General features: G+C 37.8%; 2 protein-coding genes across 3 annotated transcripts in view; both read left to right on the top strand.

The window, feature by feature from the left end:
• The window catches only part of MEIKIN (meiotic kinetochore factor), an 82295-nt gene extending 78686 nt beyond the window's left edge, over positions 1 to 3609 (top strand). The window contains exons 15-16 of the mRNA XM_074314104.1: positions 2998 to 3231; positions 3334 to 3609. Coding sequence (XP_074170205.1) covers positions 2998 to 3231; positions 3334 to 3609 — 510 coding nt within the window. The remainder of the gene's footprint in view (positions 1 to 2997; positions 3232 to 3333) is intronic.
• Positions 3603 to 22338, top strand: part of FNIP1 (folliculin interacting protein 1) — a 117106-nt gene continuing 98370 nt past the window's right edge. The window contains exon 1 of one of the 2 annotated variants that reach the window (XM_019756042.2): positions 3603 to 3814. In XM_019756042.2, coding sequence (XP_019611601.1) covers positions 3723 to 3814 — 92 coding nt within the window. In that variant the 5' untranslated portion in view covers positions 3603 to 3722. The remainder of the gene's footprint in view (positions 3815 to 22338) is intronic. The other variant, XM_019756043.2, reaches the window with a different exon arrangement.

Genomic DNA, 22338 nt, shown 5'->3' with positions numbered 1-22338 from the left:
CGGTCTTTATATCAGGACATGACTTCCATTTAGTTACTCAAGGCAAAAACCTAGGAGTCAGTCCTTGTTTTTTTCCCCCTTTGCTCCTATTAGAAGTCCTGTTAGCTGTATTTCCAAAATAACCCCAGTTAGCCACCATCAGCTCTTGCCTAAAATATGTGGTAGCAATAGCTCTGATCACACATCCTGTGATTTACAAGATTGTACATAATTTGGCCCCTTATGTTTTTCTAACACATTTCAAACATCTCCCCTCCCAGAGTATACTCAGCAACTCTGGCCTCCTTTTTCTTCTTCAAACAGGTAAAGCCCATTCCTGTCTTGGAGCCTTTGTACTTTGTCATCTCTCTGCCAGAATGTTCTTCACTATCTTTTTCCCATGTTGGTTCCTTTTAATTCTTTATACCTCAGTTCAAATTCCACATCTTTGAAGAAGCCTTTCCTGATCACCGTATCTAAATTTGGCTCCCTCCAGTTGCTTTCTGTCAACTATTTATCTCCTAGCTCCTAGTAGAACTTGCAAACATACTGTTTATTTTGCTTCTTCCCATTAAGAACTAAATTCCTGAGAGTAGGGACTCTCTTGTTCAGCACTGTATCCTCAGTGTCTAGAACAGAGTCTGGGACCTTGGAGGGACTCAAGAAATATTTGTTGAATAAATAAGTGAATGTTTTCTTAAACCACTGCCAGTCCCTTATTAGATAGGAGTAAATCACTAGTTGGTTTAAGAGTTTTTGAAACTGAGGTTCCCTGAGTTCATCTAAGTGTGTTTAGGCAGTCTTACTTGATCATCTTGATTCTAAATGTTTTGAGATGTTATCAATGAAAATTTGTTTCAGGAAAATTTAGCACAATTGAGGCCATGTTTATTTGCATGGTGGTTAAGGGAGCAAAATTCCAGTTTTATTGCCACCTTTTCCTATATCTGCTAACCAGAAGAGAGTACCCTATATCTGCTAAAAAGAAGAGAGTCTTTTATGATATTGGAAGTAGATGGACAGAGACTGACAGACTGTTACGGTTTGGAGGGAGGCTGAATCTTCCATTCCTGAGTGAAAGTGTAGGTCTTATGTCTAATCTGTCTAACCCAACAGTTCCACATTCACATAGCATTAATGAATAAATAATTTCTTTCTCACATTTCCTCCTGTTGATGTCCTAAACTTAAAGAGGCTACTTTAAGACACCAGCTGCTTTGTGGGAAGAGGTAATGTTAAATAAAAGGAAAAAAATAATATACACAATTATTGAACTTGAAAATATTTTCAATTTAATCTGTATAATTAAGTAGAGTTTTATGTCCTTTTTATGACAAATGTGTATCATTTCAGTCCTCTCAATTCTAATATTTGTGTATTATGCTGTAACATAAGGGATATGTGATGAATGATAGCAAGTAAATTTAGTTTTTTTCTGTACCTTTCAAGTATAAGACTAAATAAGACTACGAAGCTATTACAGTATAGATAACTATATGATCCTTTTTTCCAGTGGAAGTAAGAATTAAGTGTAAGTCCAGTAAGTCCAAAGTATCTCTGTTGCAAACAGTAATGTACTCTCCTTTACTATTAATATCTGTAATTATCCATGAGGTAACTGGCTTCCTATATGAAAGCACACAACGTTAAAGTATTTAGAAACTTTCTTTTGAGGGGACCTCGAACTACACTTCCCTCTGCCAGACATGGACGAGACATGAGTCCTCAGTGTCTGGTCCTATATCGACAGGCTTCCGACTCCTTCCACATTCACACTCGTTTAGTTTAACTTAGCTAATATTAAAAAAAAAACCCAAACGATTATTTCATTCATTAATTGACTTATAGGATGTGCATTTTCTCACTTCTGAAAAATTGCATTGACTTCATTTTTTGTTTACAAAAATTCCATGTTCACATTTTGTGAGAAAAATATACATAGCTCATTTTGCCGTATTAAGAAAGTTTTCAGTGTTTGGCACTAGAATCCAGAAGATTATCTTAATAGGTGATGTAGTCCTGCTATCTTATTCTTGTGTTGCCCAGTAACTTCTGGAGCTTGGGCCATATACAGAGGAACTTTGAATAAGTCTTAACCTGAGCACTTCAAATGTGTCCTCCTCAGAGAAACCTTTCCACTCCCTCATTTCATTGTTTAGTTCTTATTCAGAATACTACTCTGAAACTACCTTGTTTACTTAGTTACTGTCTTTTCATACAGAAAGTTAGCTCTGTCTCTTTTTTGTTTGCTCTGGATACCCAGTGCTTAGACCAAGGGCACTTAAACATTTGTGGAATGAATTAGTTTCTTAAATATATATATATATATATATATATATATATATATATATATATATACTTTAAAAAATATTGTACTGCTGAAACATATTGGCCACTGATATTCTCAGATATATATTCTGCTGATTACTTTCTTTTTTCTATATAAGACCACTTATTTTATAGTTAAATTCTAGCTGCAAATCAGTAGGAGTTGGTAGCCACTTGAGACAATTTGATTTGTATGCTTAAATTCTCAAAAAAGTATTTTTATCTAACCTTCCAACCACATACCAGTCATTTCCTGACACATTTGTCAGAGAATTGCATTCCATGGTACAAAACTTCTCATCCTGGAGGGGGAGTGGGTGAATGAGTGGGGGTGCTGAAAATTTATAAGACCAGTTTAATCCAAACACTGATAAATTTTGGCTCCCTGGGTTTATTAAGACTGTAAGGTCATTCTGAGCAATGTTTTTCTTCTTTGGAAAGCTGTTTCCATCCTATCAAACCCATTTGTTACAATTCCACATTTTCTCTCTCCCTCCATACCTACACATTCATATTGAACCTAAATCCTAAACCTCCTATCGCTAACTCTGCGATGGGGCTAATTCCCAGTGTCAGGCAGGATTCAAGGAACTAGTCGCAAACTCTGAGAGCAGCTGCCTGCAGGTCGAAGCCATCTATGCTGAAAGTCATCTATGCTGAAAGTCATGGCTGTGGCGGGTGTCTTGGCAGGGTCCTTCACCAGACCCCGTGAGCCGGCCCAGCGCGTCAAGCTCTGAGGCCACACTTTTCGCGACCCGACGCGGGCGGGCCTGGGGCCACCGGCTCAAAGTCCAGCCTTGCCCCAGCTGCACCCGTAACCCTCGTGTGCCTTTATCGGCTCCGGGGGACACTGGACTGCGCCAGGCGCCGGATGGAGGTGCGAAGCCACAGGGGCTGAGAGCGGACGACGAGGGAGGGTTGGCGGTCCGTGGTGCTCTAAGCATCTCGTTTTGTTGAGGTTGCGCAGAGCAGAAGGCTTCTGCATTCCACAGTCCCTGACGTTGTCCCTGCGCTACCCCGCTGTAGCCTCAGAGAGCAGCGGACAGCGTCTCAGAGAACCCGGACCTGAGGGCGTTCCCGCCTGGCTGCCCCGGCCACCCCACCCCTCCACTCGCTTCCGCGCACGCCCCGCCCCGTGAGCCGCCACGTGAGGAAATCCACTCGCCAGCCTATGGGCGCCTGCTCCGCCCCACGCCCCCACCCTGCCCCCTGCTCCGCGCGCCGCCACGTGACGCGGCTCACCGCCAGCCAATCAACGCCGGCTTTGCCTCGCGCCCCGCCCCGCGCGCCGTGGCCGTTTGAAGTGACTAATTTCTGTCATATGACTGAGGCGCCCATGGGGGTGGCGGGGCGGCTCTAGGAGCGGGGGCCTAGTAAGCGCCCTGAGGCGAGACCCCGGCTTGGCTGTGGCCAGCATGGCTCCTACTCTGTTCCAGAAGCTCTTCAGCAAGAGAAACGGGTTGGGCGCGCCTGGTCGGGACGCGCGGGACCCGGATTGCGTGTTCAGGTAGGGCGCTGCGGGGCGGGGGGCGCGGAGCTGACGGCCTTGTGGCTCTGGGTTCCAGACGCGCTGGGGCCTTCGGTGTGCACGCCCGCGCGGCAGCGCCGCGCCGGAACCCGGACCCGGGCCGCGGTCGGGAGGGGCCAGGCAGCTGCGGACCTGCGCTGGAGGTTTGCAGCGAGGTCCTCTCCCCACCCCCCACTCCCCTTCCCCCTCCTCCGGGTCGGTTTGTTTACGTCCTGCTCAGCAGCCACGCGCGGCTTTGCCCCTCTGGAGCGAGCACCGCGGCCTGAGGTAGGGTCCACGCGCCTTTCTGGTGGCAGGGAGAGTTAGGCGCGGGCTGGATTGGACCTCAGCCGCCATCCTCCGGGCCAAGTTCTTCCCTCCTCCCCGTGACCAGTCGCCCTCTGGGTGCTCCATTCCAGCTTGGTTGGTGGTGTGGAGAGAGCTGCACGTTTTGGCCAACCTTCGTGAGTGTAGAGAAGGCTGGAGGAGCGAGTGGGCAAGGTGCCGTTTTTTCAGGATTCTGGAAACTAAAATTGGAGGTGTGCGGTTACCAGACCAAGCGGCCTTACTGTAATATTATTGAAGGAAAAATGTGAAGCCTAAGAGATTATGGTTACTACTGACCGGACTGAAGCAGGACCCAATCAAATGAAGCGTGGCGGTAGAATTGACCAAAGAACCATCTCCTTGGAACTGTTACTACAAGAAGCCTTTAAAAATTGAAAACGATAGCAAATATTTGGTGTCGTTACAGGCTTTGTTAAATTTTTATTGCAGTATCTGTTGCTGGTAGAAAAACTTTAAAATTATAAGACTTAATATAATGTAAACCAGAATTCAGGTAAAATTTAGTCGTCAAGCTGCATTTGAAAAGATTGTCTTTCAAACAGCCTTCATACGTGTTGCGGTGTGGAAACTTACATTTATATAGCTAGGCTCAATGTCAAATCACTCATACTTGGTAGGACAGCAGAGAGCTATCGTTTTGCAGTCGTAGTAGGAAAAAATGAGAATCTGTTAAATTTTGCAACAGGCAGAAGTGTGAAATGACTGTACTTCACTGGTTTAAAAAGTTTTGGTATTAAAATTATTCATCCACTCTTGCTAATGCAGGTCACATTAGTTAACATTCAGTAATACATGTGGAATTGAAGTAGTAATTGGAAAGTAATTTAACTTACGAGGAGGAAAACTCTCAGTTGTGAACCTCTTGGAAAAGTGCTCAGTAAAACAGTTTGTAGGTTTTTGTCTTTCCCACTGGGAAAGAAATGTCTTGCGATGCTCATCTAATGACTTTCTTTAAACATTTCTTTTGGAAAAACGAAAGTGCAGTCTAGATAATACTACATCGAGCCATCCAGTGAGTTGAGTCAGTAGAAAGCAGGTTCAGGAGGGATATTTAAAAGGTGACAATTGTAAAGGCTTTCTATTTCTGGGCAAAGATTGATTTGGGGTAGTCAAGTTACCAGAGGTCTCAAGTCATTCATGTGAAAAAACATTTTTGTGTCTATTTAAAAAAATGTGAAGTCTACTATATAGTTGTGTAATACTACCTTAGAGTTGCCAAAGCACTTTCTCATTTGTTATCTCGTGCTATTTCACAACAACCTTGGGAGATAGGACAAGTAGCAGTATAGATAACTATATGATCCTTTTTCCAGTGGAAGTAAGAATTAAGTGTAAGTCCAGTAACTGCAGTACGTATAAAATGATTGCTTTAAAAATAAAATTGTTGAAAAAAGTTTTAATTTGGTGAAAAAGGTCATTCCATAGTTAAATGTCTGTAGGACAATTCACGTTTTGTTCAAAAAGTAATTTTCCATATTTTTGCTTTAGTCCTAATGCATGAACATTTATTTGCTCTTGTTGTTTGTAGCAGGAACTCGTAACTTTTTGCTACAATTTCTTAATGGGTCTTTCTACCATCACACTTGCTTTTCTCCAAACTGCTTTCAACACTTCATCCTTTAAAAAAATGCAAATTCTGATCAAGATCAGCTGGCAAAATGGTATAGAATTTAACATTTTCTTTACAGTTATTTTAAGAATTCAAAGAGATAAGTTATGTAAAGTACTTAATGCAGTGCTTAGCACAAGGCTTTCAGGAACCAGAAGTTACTATGATGATCTCCCAGTTAGTTACATGTAAACCATTCAGTTTAGGCCCAAACTCCTTCAAGTGTCCCTGTATTGTATGGCTTTTGCAAAGTCTTTAGCCTTGATTTTTTAAAATTTTCATAAGGTCATTTTTTTTAAACATAGACATTTTATTATTACACTTAAGAGTATTAACAGACATTTTAATTATTATTTAAGCCTATATTCAAATTTTCCCGATTGTCTCAAAATGCCTTTTTACAGTAGGTTTGTTTGAATCAGAACCTTAAGAGTCTGTATATTGCATTCGCAGTTACATTGCTTGAGTAATTTATAACATCTCCCTCCCCCTTTTAAATATGTTTTGTAGTTGGAACTGGGTTATTTTTCCTATAAAATTTCTCACATTCTCCATTTGGCTGTTTGCTTTTGTATAGTTTAATGCACTGGTTCCCAGCAATGTTTTAACAAGCCCCCTCCAGGTGATTGCGATGCTCAAGTTTGAGAACCACTGCTTTGTAACCTATTCTCTCTTTCCTGAAAACTGATGGATACTTTATTAGATTCAAGTTCAGTTTTTTTTTAAAATAAAAATATTCCATAGATGTTGCTCTGCACTTCTATCCATCAGAGAGAGTTACATAATGTCCGGTTCTCACACTTTAGTGATGCTAAGACTGATTACTGATTTCAGGTGGTATCAACGTTATTCTACATTATAAAATTTTTTTTCTCACTAGTGGTTTCACTGTCTTTTGTTGATTTTTGCCTGAATTTGTTATCTTGTTAGAGGTTTGAAATGGTGATATTGTGAATCTTTAATTCTTTCTGTATTTCCTGGAAGAACTTTCTCTTACCACCTATTTGGTTACTGTTTGCTATAGGAAAGGCAGCATAAAAGTTTGATTGTTTCCCTTTATCATTTTTCAGAATAATTTATGAGTTGTTCAGGGAAGGTTTTCATTTTAATTATCATTTTATTAGTATCATCATGAGCTCTTGGAGTTTAATGTGTTTTAATCCATTATAGTCAAATTGTCCATTTTTGGCCATTGGAAGACTTCAAATAAACTTATGTGCCCTTTTGATGTGATCGCATTTGTCTGATAACTTCTTGCTTCCTTTGGCCTTGTCTTAATCCCCTCTCCCTCTCTTATGATTTTATCACCTTGGACTTGTTTTAGGTTCTGGAATGTGTCATGCTATGCTGTTCCCTGTTTCTTGGCATAGTGTTCCATACCTTTTTTGTTTAGCTTTTTTGCAGTGATCTTCTGTGCTTATCCTAATTATCCTAACTCCAGGAAGCCTTTTCTGATTTCTCCCAGACTGAGTCAGGTTTCACCGTAATATCTTCCATAGCTTACTGCATTTCCCTCTGTGACATTTATTACAGTTGTCATTACTTGTCCTCATCTCTCTTCTTTGCTTTCTTAAGAGCTCTCTTCAACTTCAAGGTGTATTTTGGAGTTAGAACCCTGTAGAGCCACCTGACGAGTTGTCTGTGGGGAACAGATACCTAGGTTTCTGGCTGGAGCAGTTAGATGCGTACTATTTTCTGGGGGAGAGAATATAATATTGTGGAGGCTTATCTTGAACATCCTATCAAAAATAGCAGTCCTCTTCCCTATTTTCGATCAGGACACACTGTTTATATCCTTCATAGCCCTTTTTACAACTTATCTGTCTCCCACAAGTTCATACTGTGCTAGTGTATGTAGCACAGGGCCTGAGCATATACTTAGTAAATATTTGTAGAATGAATATATGAAATAATTTTGAGGGCAGAGGGAGAGAATCAAAAGTTCTATTTTGGACATTTGGTCTAGTTTTAATTGCCAATGAGATACCCGCTTAGAGATGTCCGGTTGGCAGTTTAAGAAAGTAAATCTGTAGTTCACAGTAAAGGTTGGGACTGGAGATACGAATTTGGGCTTATTGTCAGTATTAAAACTAAGGGAATGGATGAGCTTATCTAGGAAAAGGGTGTAGATAGAGAATTGGAAATAACAGGGCTTTGCCCTGAGAAATCTATAATGTATCGATGTGGGAGAGGAAAGTCTACAGTGAAAGAATGGCAAGAGAGATGGGGGAAACCAGGGGTGTGTGGTGTTAGCAAAGCTCAGAAAGGGAAGTGTTTCAAAATGATGGAATGATGAACTGTTTTGTATGCTGATGGCTGACAAGTGTTGTGAGATGAGAAACAGAAAAGTATTTATTGGATTTATCAAGTTAGAGATAATTGGTGACCTTAGTGTTTTCTTTCTTTTTTTTCTTTTGAGGGGGGCGTGTTTGGGGGAGTAAGTGAGATAGATGTGGAATAAGTGAGAGGTGAGAAAATGGCTTCATTACTTCCTAAAGTTTTCTATTTCTGTAGGAGAAACAATCTGTAGTGCTGGGTTATTTTTTCACTCTTAACTAGTCTGCTTTTATCTCACATTTTGAGCTTCTGAAGTTCTTAAAGCTAGCTTCTTAATATTGTCAGTATATGTAAGAATCTTACTTCAGAAGTTTCATTTTTTCAATGTGATTTTTATAAAAATTTGCTACATTTACAAGGGTTTTATTTTTAAAATACTACCCTACGTAACTTGTGCCTTTTAATTTTATATTAGAAACAATAGTTATAATATTCTTTACAGAGAATCCTGTGGGATCATATTTTTCTTATTAAAGTGGGAAGTTGAGAATTGTAAGTAATTACATACCAACAATCTATTGTATTAATATTTGGTCGTATGAGTCTAATTTTGCAGTGGGAAATGGATATATTATATTTTATTGTTAATTTGATTTGCTTTCCCATCTCTAAGTAGTGGTATTAGATTTTTTTAGAACCATGTTTTTTGAAAGAAAATAAGTGAAAAATATAACTTCAATATTTAGTTTATAAAACTTAGACATTTCCTACTAATATAATAATTATTGTGTTAAATCCTGCTGCATTTAAATTATCTTTTAGGAAAAACTTGCTTAAAAAAAACTCCCTATATAAATTGTAACAGAACCTTCTTTATAAGTCATGCTCACATGGTCCTCTTCCTGTTCCTGGCACTGCCATTCTCTTCCAAGTTGAAAATCAGAGGATCATTTTTTACTCCCTTTGCTCTCTGATTGCCACATTTGGTCATTTGCTCAATTCTGTTGATTCAAATTCTGCAGTACCTTAGTTTTTTGCCATTTTTCACCGTCATTTCATTTAGACCTTGAATGCTTTTCATAAAAATTTGCCATAATTTTCCCACATCTGTGTGTTCCCCTCTACATCATTCTACTAAATTGATTTTTCTAAACCGTAATTCTGATCAAACTACTCAGAAATTTCCATTGACTTCCTGTAGCTTAATAGGGGATTGCTTTGTGCCAAGCACTGTTCTAAGTGTTTTACACATTAATTAATTCTCACAATAGCTTGATAAAGTAGGTCTGATTATCCCTATTTTATAAATGAGGTAATGGAGGCACAGAGAAGCTAAGAACCTTGCTTCAGGTCACATAGTAAGTGATGAAATTAAGATTTGAATGGACATTTGAGTTCCAGAGCCTTTGTTTTTAACAAAGTTCGAACTCCTCAACTTGGCATATCATTCTCCTCTAGAATTGTGTGATGGATCTGAGTTCAGATCCCTGCCCCAATAGCTTTTGCATGTATAACCTTGGGAAGCAGTATCATGTCATTAAAGGTTGGGTGTATTTGTTGCATGTCTGAGTGGGGGAGTGGAGGCTGGAGATCCAGTCCCAAGTGTTCACCGCACCTACCAGTTGTTTTGAAGATTAAATGGCATGAGAGGCACTCAAATGTTAGAATTCCTTCCCAAACCTCCTCACCCCTCTGTTTATCCTCTCCAGTCTTCTAATTTTTCCTTTAGCTGTGGGTTCTGAGTCAGACTATTTAATGTTTTCTGAGGATAATCTGGTTCCTGTGTTTGGATACTACTTGGAATAATACAGCTACAACACATCTTTCTTTATAGCTCTAATAGAACTATATGTATTTCCCCATTGTGGCAGTTATATCTTGTGCTTGTTTATGAATCTATATTCCTCACTAGATTGTAAGTTCCATAAGCGCACAACCTTTGTCTAAGTTGTTCAGTGTTGTATTCCTGGTGCTTGGTTGACAGAAGGCATTCAGTACATATTTGATGAATGAATGAATAAAATCAGTCAGTGAATTGAAAAAAATTTAGTTTAACAAAGGTATTTCTGTTTTGGGTTATTTGCCTAAAGCAGTTATTCACTCAGTGGGTAGTTCAAGCAGGTTTTTATTTGACATCAGTGTTTATCACTGATGAAAATTTTACTGTTACTTTGATTTTTATTAAGACAGAAAGGATGGTCTGATTTACCAGAAATGGGTTATATCCTCCATTTGTATTCCTTATAACACCTCAAACTTTCCCTTCTTACCACTTAATGCATTCAGTGTGTGTGTATGTGTGTGTGTGTGTGTATACACAGATGTCTTCCCTGACATAGTCAGTATTTGCTGAATGGATACAAGATTGAATAAATGAACTAATGGACTCTTTTTGGTAGTGGGAATTTATTTCAAGACCACAGAAGATTTGGGGGTACCATGGTATTCCTTTCCCATTTGAGCTTTTTGGGTCTTTAGACTCTATAGATTGTTAAGCTGACTTTATGGGGAACTGGAATAACAGTTTAACCTAGCTCTTTGGGACACAGCCAGAGCTCTAGGGACCTGCTTCCTTGTACTAACGTGGCCCAATACAGAGTATCGCTTGATGCAGCAGCATTTTATTCCAAGTCACTCCGGACGTGGTTTGCCACTGTCATGTGCTCTTAGTCCTTCCTAGTCAAATCCTAATGGTTAGAGTGGCAGAGTTGGTTTCAAGAGCATGTGAGACAATGAGCCATTTCAGTTTATACAGTTCTGATCTCATTTGTAGGATGCAGCTGGCAGGTTCTGCAGCTTTTGGCCTGCTTTTTCCCTGCTCTGTTGTGGTCTATTGTATAATTTTTAAAGATTTATATTTATATTAAGAAGGTGAAGGGCCGGCCCGATGGCTCAGGTGGTTAGAGCTCCATGCTCCTAACTCCGAAGGCTGCCGGTTTGAGTCCCACATGGGCCAGTGGGCTCTCAACTACAAGGTTGCCAGTTTAATTCCTCGAGTCCCGCAAGGGATGGTGGGCTCTGCCCCCTGCAACTAAGATTGCGGCACCTTGAGCTGAGCTGCCGCTGAGCTCCCTGATGGCTCAGTTGGTTGGAGCGCGTCCTCTCAACCACAGGGTTGCCGGTTCGACTCCTGCAAGGGATGGTGGGCTGTGCCCCCTGCAACTAGAAAACGGCAACTAGATCTGGAGCTGAGCTGCGCCCTCCACAACTAAGACTGAAAGGACAACAACTTGACTTGGAAAAAAGTCCTGGAAGTACACACTGTTCCCCAATAAAGTCCTGTTCCCCTTCCCCAATAAAATCCAAAAAAAAAAAAAAGAATAAAATGAAGGCGTGATATGACTCCCACAAATAGTAGGGATTTTGTATTTTTGTACTAATTTTGAATAACTCCTAGTTACACATATGCTACACATTTACAAGATTCAGAAATATAATATAAATTATTTGTGAATAATTTAAATATTTAAAATTTTTTTCAAAGGAATCCCTGAATATAAGTTAAGCATAATACAGTAAAATCCCATGTTAATGCGCTGGCTGTGACACAGTTGGCTCCTGGGCCCTTGGAACACCTGACTGACGAGCTAGGCCAGAGCATCACTCGTAATAATGTGACACTTCAAATGTAACACGTTGAATTTTTTGCCCCTAGCCCAACAGTACTAAGGTAGGAATTTACTTATAGTAAAACCCTCATGATCCTAGAGGCAACTGCTTTTTCAATTATTTTTCTGTTTGAGTATTTACTTTTATATTTTTAAATAGTATGAATGGACTGTTTTTTAAAAAATTGATCTTAGACATTATATATTAATTTTCTGTATTGGTAAAGATTTAGATCTTAAGCATATACACATATATGCACAAGACATTCACATATACCCTTCCCTTTTCCCTTCGTTCTTCCAGTATTACAATTTTTGGTTACCTTAAGTGATCAAGATTAGCTATATTATTGTATTGTAAATGTTCACTACTGAGCCAAGTATATTTATGTTTTCTTATATTTTTCTTGGCCTTAACTGCCTTTTCTTTGGTTTGTTTGTTTTCTTTTAAATCTTTAGCCAGGTATTTGTAGATGCTTCAACAGCTCCATAAAATACCTCTCAAAACAACTATCTGAGTTAAACCTATCAGATAATTGATTAAGTCATATGTTTTCCTCCTGCGTGTCTTCTTTGTGGAGCCTCCTGCCTGTCCCGTCTCTAGCTTGCCCTGTAGTCTGCTCCACAGCATTCTCATGAGGCTGCCTTTGCCTTCTTCCTGGGAATTCCTTTGACCTTTTCTTTTGTTGTTAGGATCTCTTGTTGACTGGCTTCTGTGACTTTTTTCTCTTTGGGTTATTCCCTTGTTTTGCATACCCCTCCAGGAGCTTCCTGAGAATGAGTGGTTGGGAGATAAATTTTTCAAGACTTTGCAAGTCTGAAAATGTCTTTATGTTTGATTGACAATTTGATAGATATAGAATTGTATGTTGAGAATCATTTTAACTTATAGATTTGAAGACTTTGCTCTATTTTCTTCTGGCTTCCAGTATGGCTGCTGAGAAGGTCAAAGTCGTAACTTCTGACCCCCAGGAAGCGTTTGAAATTCTCAATTTTTATTTTTTTCTGAAATTTCACAGTGATGGACTTAGTTTTTTAAAAAAATATTTGCTAATATTTGGTGGACTTTTCAATCTGGAGACATTTTAGTTTGGGGAATTTTCTTAAATGATTTCTTTGATAATTTCATCACTTCTTTCTGAAACTTGATTAGTAAAGTCTTCCAGGGGCGCTTCCTGTAGTTATCTTTCAAGTTTCTTGATTTTTTTCCCCCTTCCCAATTTCTGTTATCTTTCTATCCTACTTCTGGGATATTTCATCAACATTACTTTTGGGTGAATTTTTATGTGTATTTTTATTTCAGCTATCATATTTTTAATTTCCAAGAGTTCATATTATTTTTCTTAATCTTGTTTTCAGCCATCTGTGTCTCACTCAGCCTCTTTCACTGAAGTCTCTAATGACCTTGAGGCTGGTTCTTCTTTGACAGTTTCCCAAGAGAAGAAACATTTTATCTGTATGAGGGGGGAGAGGAAGAGAAGATAGGGAAAGCCAACTTCACATCCTGTGAAGGATGGGCTTTTTGTTCCTGTCCTCTCCTCCACCTTCCAAAGTGCCTTATGTTTCCAAGGCCTTTGGCTTCTCAGGGATTCTGAGGGGATGAATCTTTCCGTTGCTCATTGACACCCCCCATGTAGTAACAGTTAGGTTGCATCTGCTTCTGTTTTTGAAAAATCAGTTGCTACTTTTCATCTTCCAAATATTTATTGAAATCTATTTATCTTTGAACATTTTATTCTCATATTCCCTTTCTCTTAAAGGTGTGTGTGTGTGTGTGTGTGTGTGCATTTACTATCATTTTGGTAGGATTTGAATGTATCAGTGCACCTTGCTTAACCTGGGTATCCTGAAAAATTTTAAAGCTTTTTAACACGAAAAATTTTAAACAGAGAATACTATAACGACACCCAGCTTTAACAGTTACCAACATTTTGGTTTTTGTGTTTGTTTCTTCCTCTTCCCCCAGCTTATTTTAAATATTAATGCTGTTATTTTTTGTTGTTGTTGGAGTACTTTAAAGCAAATTGTAAACATCCTGTCATTTCATTTGTGAATACTTGAATATGAATCTCTAAAAGATTACTATTATCTCAAAAAATGAACAATGATTCCTTAATATTTTATATTCAGCCATGATCAGTTTTCCATGATTATCTAAGAAATGTCTTTTTGGAGTTGGATGTTTGAAGTAGAATCCTAATAAGGTTCACATATTCATTTGTCTATAGAATATTCCATATTTTGTATTTGAACTGGTTTCTTCCTCACTGTGTCCTTTAGCTTATTCCTCACTCCACTTTATTTTCCTTAAGTTGGGAGTTAGACTTAGAGACTTGATTGGATTTTGATCCTGATTTGTGTGTGTTGTGTGTGTGTGTGTGTGTGTGTGTATGTATGTGGATGTGCGTGCGCGCGTGGGTGGCGTGGGGTGGTGGTGGTGGTAGGAGGGTATGGGGGGGTGGGAGGTAGTGGGGGGTGGTGGTGTTGCCGCCTAAGACTACTTCATAGGTGTACTAGATACTTCTTATTGCCTTTTGCCAGGAAGCACATGACTCCTGGTGGTCCCATTTTTAATGGTGCTAAGATTGATCAGTGGGCTCAGGTGCTGTTGGCCTGATCCCTCCAGTTTAAAGTTGCCCATCAACTTTGTACTTAATGGTGTTAGCATCTATTAATGATGGTTTGCTAGATTATTTCAGTGATTCTCAAACTTTAATATGCATCAGAATCACTGGGAGGGTCAGTAAAAACATAAAAGTGCTGGCCTCTATCCCCAAGAATTTGTATTTGTAACAAATTATTAGTGTTGAACCACTGTATTGTTTCACTAAAGGTTGGAAAATCAGATGATCTACTACTTATGACTTCTTCTGAAATTAGTTTGTAAAGGAAAGGAAGTATAAATGTTTTGTTTACCAATATTCAAAATAGTGATCTGGTGTTCTAGCAACCTTAAAAGGTGACCAATGAGGTTGTTTGTTGCTTTTTTTTTTGGTTGCTTTTTTTTTTTTTTTTGGTGGTGGTTGGTTGTCTTCTTAATATTTGATTCAGTTCGTTGCGTTCATTAAATTTTCTGGTGAACTAACTGTCTTTGGCCACTGGGGAGCCCTTTCAGACTGGCTTGGGTTTTTTTTTGTTTTTGTTTTTTATGTAACGTTAGTAGTGTTTCTGGCACAACAATATGCTATTCCAGGCATATTTAGACTGAGACCTGGAATCAGTCATTTTCCCCAGTGATCACAGTTCCTTTTGGTAGGAATGGTGTTTAGTGACCTCTCTCTACCCTAGAGGTCTTTGTTGCCACAGGTTGTCTTATTTCTAGATCCTTTCAGAGGACAAAACTAAGAGGTATGTTTTATTTTTCTTCCAGAAATGTAAATGTTAATGCGATTTGCAAATCAAATTAAATTTTAAAGTGCTTTTATTTAACATTTTGAGTTTATATTTTCATCTTTTATGCTGAAAATCCAACAATAATTGTGACATTATTGTTACAATTACTTAATTGGTTAATTTTACACCATACATATTAGTTTCAAAATAACATTACCAGTATTGTTACTGGCTATAATACTATTGAATGCAGTTTGAGGTTTCTTTGAGGTGCTTTGCTTTGCTTCCCTTTTTTTCCCCTTTCCTCCCTTCTCTTCTCCCTCTCCATAGTATATCCTAGCCTAGCCTGGCTACTATACAGTCTGTTGTATCTATTCTAGTAGAGACACTTGCATGTGTGACCAGGAGATGTACACGAAAATGTTAAGAGGGGCTGGAATGATACCATTCCTGGGCTGTAGTGTGGAGGCTTCTAAGTCCTGACCAACCCTGGTTCTTCACCATGTGGCCTGGTATAGTGTGACTTGTCTCCTGTTTCTAGGGAACTGTGAGTATACACTTCTTCTTTTGTGACAGTCATATCCATGTCTGTGTTTTACCATCATACAAGTCCTGGTTTCATTTTAAAACAGTATAATTTTATGAGTTTTGATGTTATTCACCTGTGTAACAAGCCCTGCAATCGAGATATAGGACTTTGCATCACCCCCAAAGTTCCCTTGTATCTGCCCTTTGTAGTCGGTAACCAACCCCCACTTCTCCTAATTCCCAGACAATTTCTGACCTGCTTTCTGTCACTGTAGATTAATTTTGCCTATTCTAAAATGTCATGTAAACGAAACCCTTACAATATGTACTCTTTTGTATTTCGTTTCTTTCACTCAGCAGAATGTTTTTGAGATTCATCCATGTTTCTGCTTGTTTCGGTAGCTGAAGCTTTTTGTGGAAGACCAGTATTCCATCATGTTGGTTTATTAAATTTTGTTTATCCGTACATCAGTAGATGGATATTTGGATTATTTCCAGTGTGTGGGGCTACTATGTATAAAGCTCCTATGGACATTCAGTATAAGTCTTTGTATGAACATATTTTCATTTCTGTTGGGTAGATACCTAAGAGTGGAATTAATTGCTGGGTTGTAAGGAAGCATATGTTTAACTTTATAAGAAACTGCCAAACTGTGTTTCCAAAGTCTTTGCACCATTTTACTTTTTCACTAGCAATGTATGATAATTCCAGTTATCACCAACCGTTGGTATTTGTCTTTTTAAGTTTAGCAATTGTAGTGGGTGTATAGTGGCATCTCATTGTAGTTTATTTGCCTGTCCCTCTTGCCTAGTGATGTTCAGCATATTTTTTTGTGCTTATTGGCTGTTCATACATCTTCTTTTAAAAGTGTCCAGATATTTTGCCCATTTTCAAATTGGATTATTTCTTGTTATGAGTTGCAAGACTTTTTTAAAACATATTTTGGATAAAAGTTCTTTGTTGTATGTATGCATTGCTAATTTTCTCCAGTCCCTGGCTTGCCTCTATTTTTTATTGGTGTCTTTTTCAAAGATCATAAGTCTTAAATTTGATCAAGTTTATTACAGTTAAAAATTTTTATAGTTTTTTTCGTGTGTGTGTGTGTGTGTGTGTGTTGTAAGTAAATTTTGTCCTACCCTAAGATCAAGATTTCTCCTGTTTTCTTTTAGAGATTTCATAGTTTTTGAGCTTTTATGCTTAGGTCTATGATTCATTTTGAGTTAATTTTTATATATGGAATTTAGATAGTGTTGAGCTTAATTTTTCCCATGAGTGTCTAGTTTATCCATTTGTTGAGATGTTACCTTTTGACTTTTGCATTTAGAATGTTTTAACATGTATCTCTTTTATATTGATACGTTGTAGTTCAGAGAGGATTTCCCAGTGAGCAATACTAAATGCTATCCGCCATTTACTTGAAGTAGTATTATGTATGTTTTTGAAATGTAGAAAGATAAATTATGTCTAATAACCAGCCAAAGTGCAATGCCCTGTGCATAGTATGCTTAGTAAATAAGAATATTTGCTTTGGGACTGAGCCTTAGCTCTACATAAAAACTGAAAATATTTTTGTCTTGTTCTTTTGTTGTTTTTGGTTTGTATACCACATATCAGTGAAATCACATGGTTCTTTGCTTTTTCTGTCTGACTTATTTCGCTCAGCATTACACTCTCAAGATCCATCCATGTTGTCACAAATGTTCCTATATCATCTTTTCTTACCGCCGAATAGTTTTCCATTGTGTATATATACCACAACTTCTTTATCCATTCATCTATCGAAGGACATTTTGGTTGTTTCCATGTCTTGGCCACCGTAAACAAAGCTGCAGTGAACATTGGAGCACACGTGTCTTTGTCTATAAATGTAAAAACTGAAAATATTTTTATTTAGCAGTCTAGGAAGTAAAAAACAATAGAAAACTGCTTTTTGTAGAATTTTCAATCTCCCCAAAGTTGAATCCAGTGGCAGAGATTCTGTCTGTATATTTAACAAGAGAACACATATTTGGTAATATGTGAGAAAAAGAAGGGCCTTCATTTTCCAATTTGCCAGTGGTTCTCAACCTAGTGTGTGCATCAGACTTCACTTGGACCTTTTTAAAATCCTTCAGATTTACCTCCCTGGAACTAATTCTCAGTCTTCTAGCATGACTTTTGATACATAGCCTTAGTTACCAATCACTAATTGTACTCTCCTATTTTCTCATTTGACCTCTTATTCATCCTATGAGACAAGTAGTGTCAGTTTAGTTTTGCATATGCAGAAGATAAAACTTAATGTCATTAAACATCTTTCTCCACAAGTGACATAAACAACAAAATTCACAGAAGACATTTTTAAATGGCCTTTAAACATTTTGAATGATATTTAACCTCAATAATTAAAAATACAAATAAAGATAATTTACTAAGCTGTCAGTCTGACAAATATTAGAAAGAGTATTATGGCAAAAAAGTGGTGAAGCAAGCCCTGTTTTGTGATTGTGCAAGTGTATATGAGTACAGCTTTTGGAGAGCATCATTTGTGCAAAGGTAATCATATAAGCATATTCTGATACTCATTGAAGCATTATTTGAAGCTGTTTCAATTTAAATTGTTACTGTAGCCATAATTATGAGAGTGAGTCAATAAATTATGTTACAGCAGGTCCTTGAATGATGTCATTTCATTACAACGTTGATGAGATACCCTAGGAACTTAATTCTTATATATGTAATTTGCATAGTGTAAAAGTGGTTTTGTTACATTGTTTCCCTTAAAGCTGCAGAGCTGTATATACATTGGAATACTGTGTAGCTATTAAATAGAATATGGTAACTATTTCCTGGTAGAGATTTCCACATACATGAAGTTAAAAAAGTTGCAGGGTGGTATGGAATATGATCTTGCTTTTATAAATGTATGCACGTTACTTCTAGTAACATGTTTATTTGTACAGGTATAGGAAAAAGTCAACAAGGAAACAAAAGTGTTGAGAGTGGTTAGTTCTGGGGAGAAAGACTGGCAAGATAGGGTTTTTCACATTTTATACTTATTGTTTATATTCCCTTGGCAGTAAAGTCTTTTGCTTGTATAATTTTAGAAGCTATAAATATGAAAAATATAACTTGCTCTAGATAACACAACTGATATTGGCAGAGCTAGAACTTGGAATTATCAGACCCCAAGGGGGAAATTTTTGAGAGAAATATTTATAATGTTTTATGAATTTTAACTGATTTGCAGTAGAAAAACATTTAAATTTCTTATTTTTAAAATTTACATACTGTAAAGTTCCCTTTTGTCTTATGAGGGTTTTCTTTTCTTTCTGATTTTTTTTTTTTGCACCCCTGTATTCATAGCAGCACTGCTTACAATAGCCAAGTCACGGAAGCAACCAAAATGCTCCTCAGTAGACGATTGGTTAAAGATGTGATACATGTGTACAAGGGAACATGACTCAGCCATTAAAAAAAAAAATGATGTCTTATTCTTTGCAACAACATGGATGGACCTGCTCCATGGAGGGTATTATGCTCCGTGTAGTAAGTTAGACACACAGAGAGAAATACCGCATGATCTCACTTATGTGTGGAATCTAAAGAACAAAACAAACAAAAACAGAAACAAATTCATAGATATAGAGAGCTAACTGGTGGTTACTAGATGGGAGGGGGGTTGGGGAGCTGGGTGAAAAAGGTGAAGGGATTAAAGAAGTGCAAATTGGTAGTTACAGAATAGCCACAGGTATGTTAAAGTACACTATAGGGAATAAAAGCAAAAGAAAAATTTATATACAGTAAAATTCCCTTTTGTCTTATGAGGGCATTTTTTTTTAAATCCTTTTTTATTGTAAAATACATAACATAAAATTTACCATTCTAACCACTTTTAAGTGTACACTTCTGTGGCATTAAATACATTTACATTGTTGTGCAAGCATCACCACCACCCATCTCCAGAAGTTTTTCATCTTCCCCACTAAACACTAACTCCCATACTTCCTCCTCTCCCAGCCGCTGGTTAACCACCATTCTACTTTCTGTCTCAGTGAACTTGAATACTTGTTACATCATACAAGAAAAAAATCATATATTTGTCCTTTTGTGACTGACTTATTTAATGTAATGTTTTCAAGGTTCAACTAAAATGTAGCATGTATCAAATTTTCCATTGCATGTGTGTAGTACATTTTATTTCCCCTTCACCCATCAATGGACACTTAGGTTGCTTCCACCTTTTAGGCTATTGTGAATAATGCTGTGAACATGTGTGTACTGATATCTGTTCGATTCTCTGCTTTCATTTCTGGACATATACTCAAAAGTGGAATTACTGGATATCATAGTAATTCTACATTTAATATTTTGAGGAATTGCCTGCCATACCATTTTTCTATAGCAGCTGTATCATTTTACATCCCCACCAGCAAAGGTACATGTGTTACAATTTCTCCACATTCTTGCCAACATTTCTCATCCCCTCTCCCCACTTCTCCCCTCCCCCCTCTATCCCTCTGCCCCTTTCCCCCACTTCCATTCTCTTCCCTTCTCCCCACCCCTCCTCCCCTCCCTTCCAATGAACATTTTTGTATGAGATTTTGGGAGGATATGTACACATTTCTGCTGAATAGGTACCTGCGATTGAATTTATAGGTCATAAGGTATGTATATGTTCAGCTTTACTAGATTTTGCTGTATTATTTTCCAAATTGGTTTTACCAGTTTTTACTCTACCGGTCATGTATGAGAATTCCATTTGCTGCACATTCTAATGAGGCTTGAATTTGAACTATGAATTTTTGAAGTTTAGGACCTTAGTTTTACCCTTTTTGATGTATTCTGGTTGGCATAATAAATGACAGACATACAGAAGATGCCAGTTGCTGAGTGAATAATGGCATAGATTCTGGCCTTCAGTGTGCTGTGATACCAAGGACATCTCTCTCAGCTCTGGCAATTGGGAAATGGTTAGTTACCCATTAGTGGTTGCCCTTTCCTGTGCTGGTTGACAAGGTCTCCCTTCTCGCCAACACAGCAGTTTCTGGGCTCTGTACACAGGCCAGGTTTGCATTTTCTTTAGTGAGTTTCTTATCTTGACACAACTATCAAAATCATATGTCACTAACTACTGTGTTTCCCCCAAAATAAGACCTAGTCGGACAATCAGCTCTAATGTGTCTTTGGAAGCAAAAATTAATATAAGACCCGGTCTTATTTTACTATAATATTTGCTCCAAAGATGCATTAGCGCTGATTGTTTGGCTAAGTATTAATTTCAGGGAAACACGGTATGATTTCAAAGCTTGCTGAAATTGTTTTTAAGCTTTGTCATTCAAACAAGACCTGCCAGTCAAATGAAAAATCTGTTTTTCCTTTTATGCTTTGACTATTTTTACAGAGGGATGGAACTCTTTTGTTTTAAATATGTTTGATTGTTTCAGGTATTCTGCATATTTCTTAAATGTTAAGCATGTTAAAGACAGATGCTATGCCCTCCCTGTTTTAAAAGCACATTATGATTGTGTCATCATCATTATCACCACATTGCTTATGTATGAAGTTTCATGTAATGTGTATATATATGTGTATAACACGTATTGCTATGAAATGAATATAACATAAAGTTGACCATTTTGAAGTGAATAATTCAGTGGCATTTAATACATGCATAGTGTTATGCAACCACCATCTCTATCTGTCTATTTATAACTAGTTCCAAAACATTTCCATGACTTCAAAGTCCTTCTTCATCCCTTCCCCCTCAGTCCCTGGCAACCATCAATCTGTATTCTGTCTCTTTGGATTTATCTATTTTAGATATTTCATATAAATAGAATCATATAATATGTGACCTTTAGTGCCTGGCTTCTTTTACTCAGTTTTCAAGGTTCATCCATATTGTAGCATGTTTCTGTATTTCGTTCTTTTTTATGGCTGAATAATATTTCATTGTCTGTATATGCCACAGTTTGTTTATCCATTCACTCATTGATGGACAGTTTGGTTGTTTCCACCTTTTGGCCATTGTGAATAGTGTTGCTAAGAACACACCAATACATGTACTTATTTTCAGTCCTAACACAGCCACCACCACCCATACTGAGCAATTCCAAGGCCCCAAAGAATTCCCTCGTGCTATCCTCTGCAATCAGACCCTTCTCCTCCCCCTAACTACTGACAGCCACTAGCTCTTCTCTGGCTTTATAGCAGTAAGCAGTGTAAGTAGTGTCTCAACTGTGTAGCCTGGCTTCCTTAAGAGTATGTGATGAGTTCCTTAGGAGTTAAATTTTTAGAATTAGAGACAATGTTTTTAGAAACCAGGGACTAGAAATACTTTATATGAGTTTATTGAATTCAGTTTTCCAACTTGCTAATAATGCTAAGAACCAAATTAAAATTATTAGCATAAAATTCTGCACTTACCTAGAGAGCAGGCAGAGATAACTCAAGAATGCCATCTTAAAATATTTTATAAATTCAGTGTGGAGTTATTAGATTAGATAAGTATTTTATTTTTTTAATGAACTGTTTCTTATCCTTACTCTTTTATTTGTGTATGAAAGATGCTTTGGGATTTTGTTTTCTTCCTGTCAAAATATATACTGATATGTTTACATGTTAATTTTAAAAGCTCAGAGGAAAGATTATTCAGTGTTCTGAAAACATAGCATGCACAATAAAATAACTGTTTGCCAGGGGGAAAAAAGCCCTGTTGTCTTCTAGTACCAGTTGGTATTACGTGGGTTTGTTTGGTGTCTCATATCTTATTTATAGTAGTTTGGAACTGGAAACTAGATACTAAACAAACACTAATGTTCCACTGTAGTTTATGCAT

The sequence above is a fragment of the Rhinolophus sinicus genome, linkage group LG10 (genome assembly GCF_036562045.2).
Source record: "Rhinolophus sinicus isolate RSC01 linkage group LG10, ASM3656204v1, whole genome shotgun sequence".
Taxonomy (NCBI): domain Eukaryota; kingdom Metazoa; phylum Chordata; class Mammalia; order Chiroptera; family Rhinolophidae; genus Rhinolophus; species Rhinolophus sinicus.
This window is presented reverse-complemented; position numbering and strand designations above follow the sequence as displayed.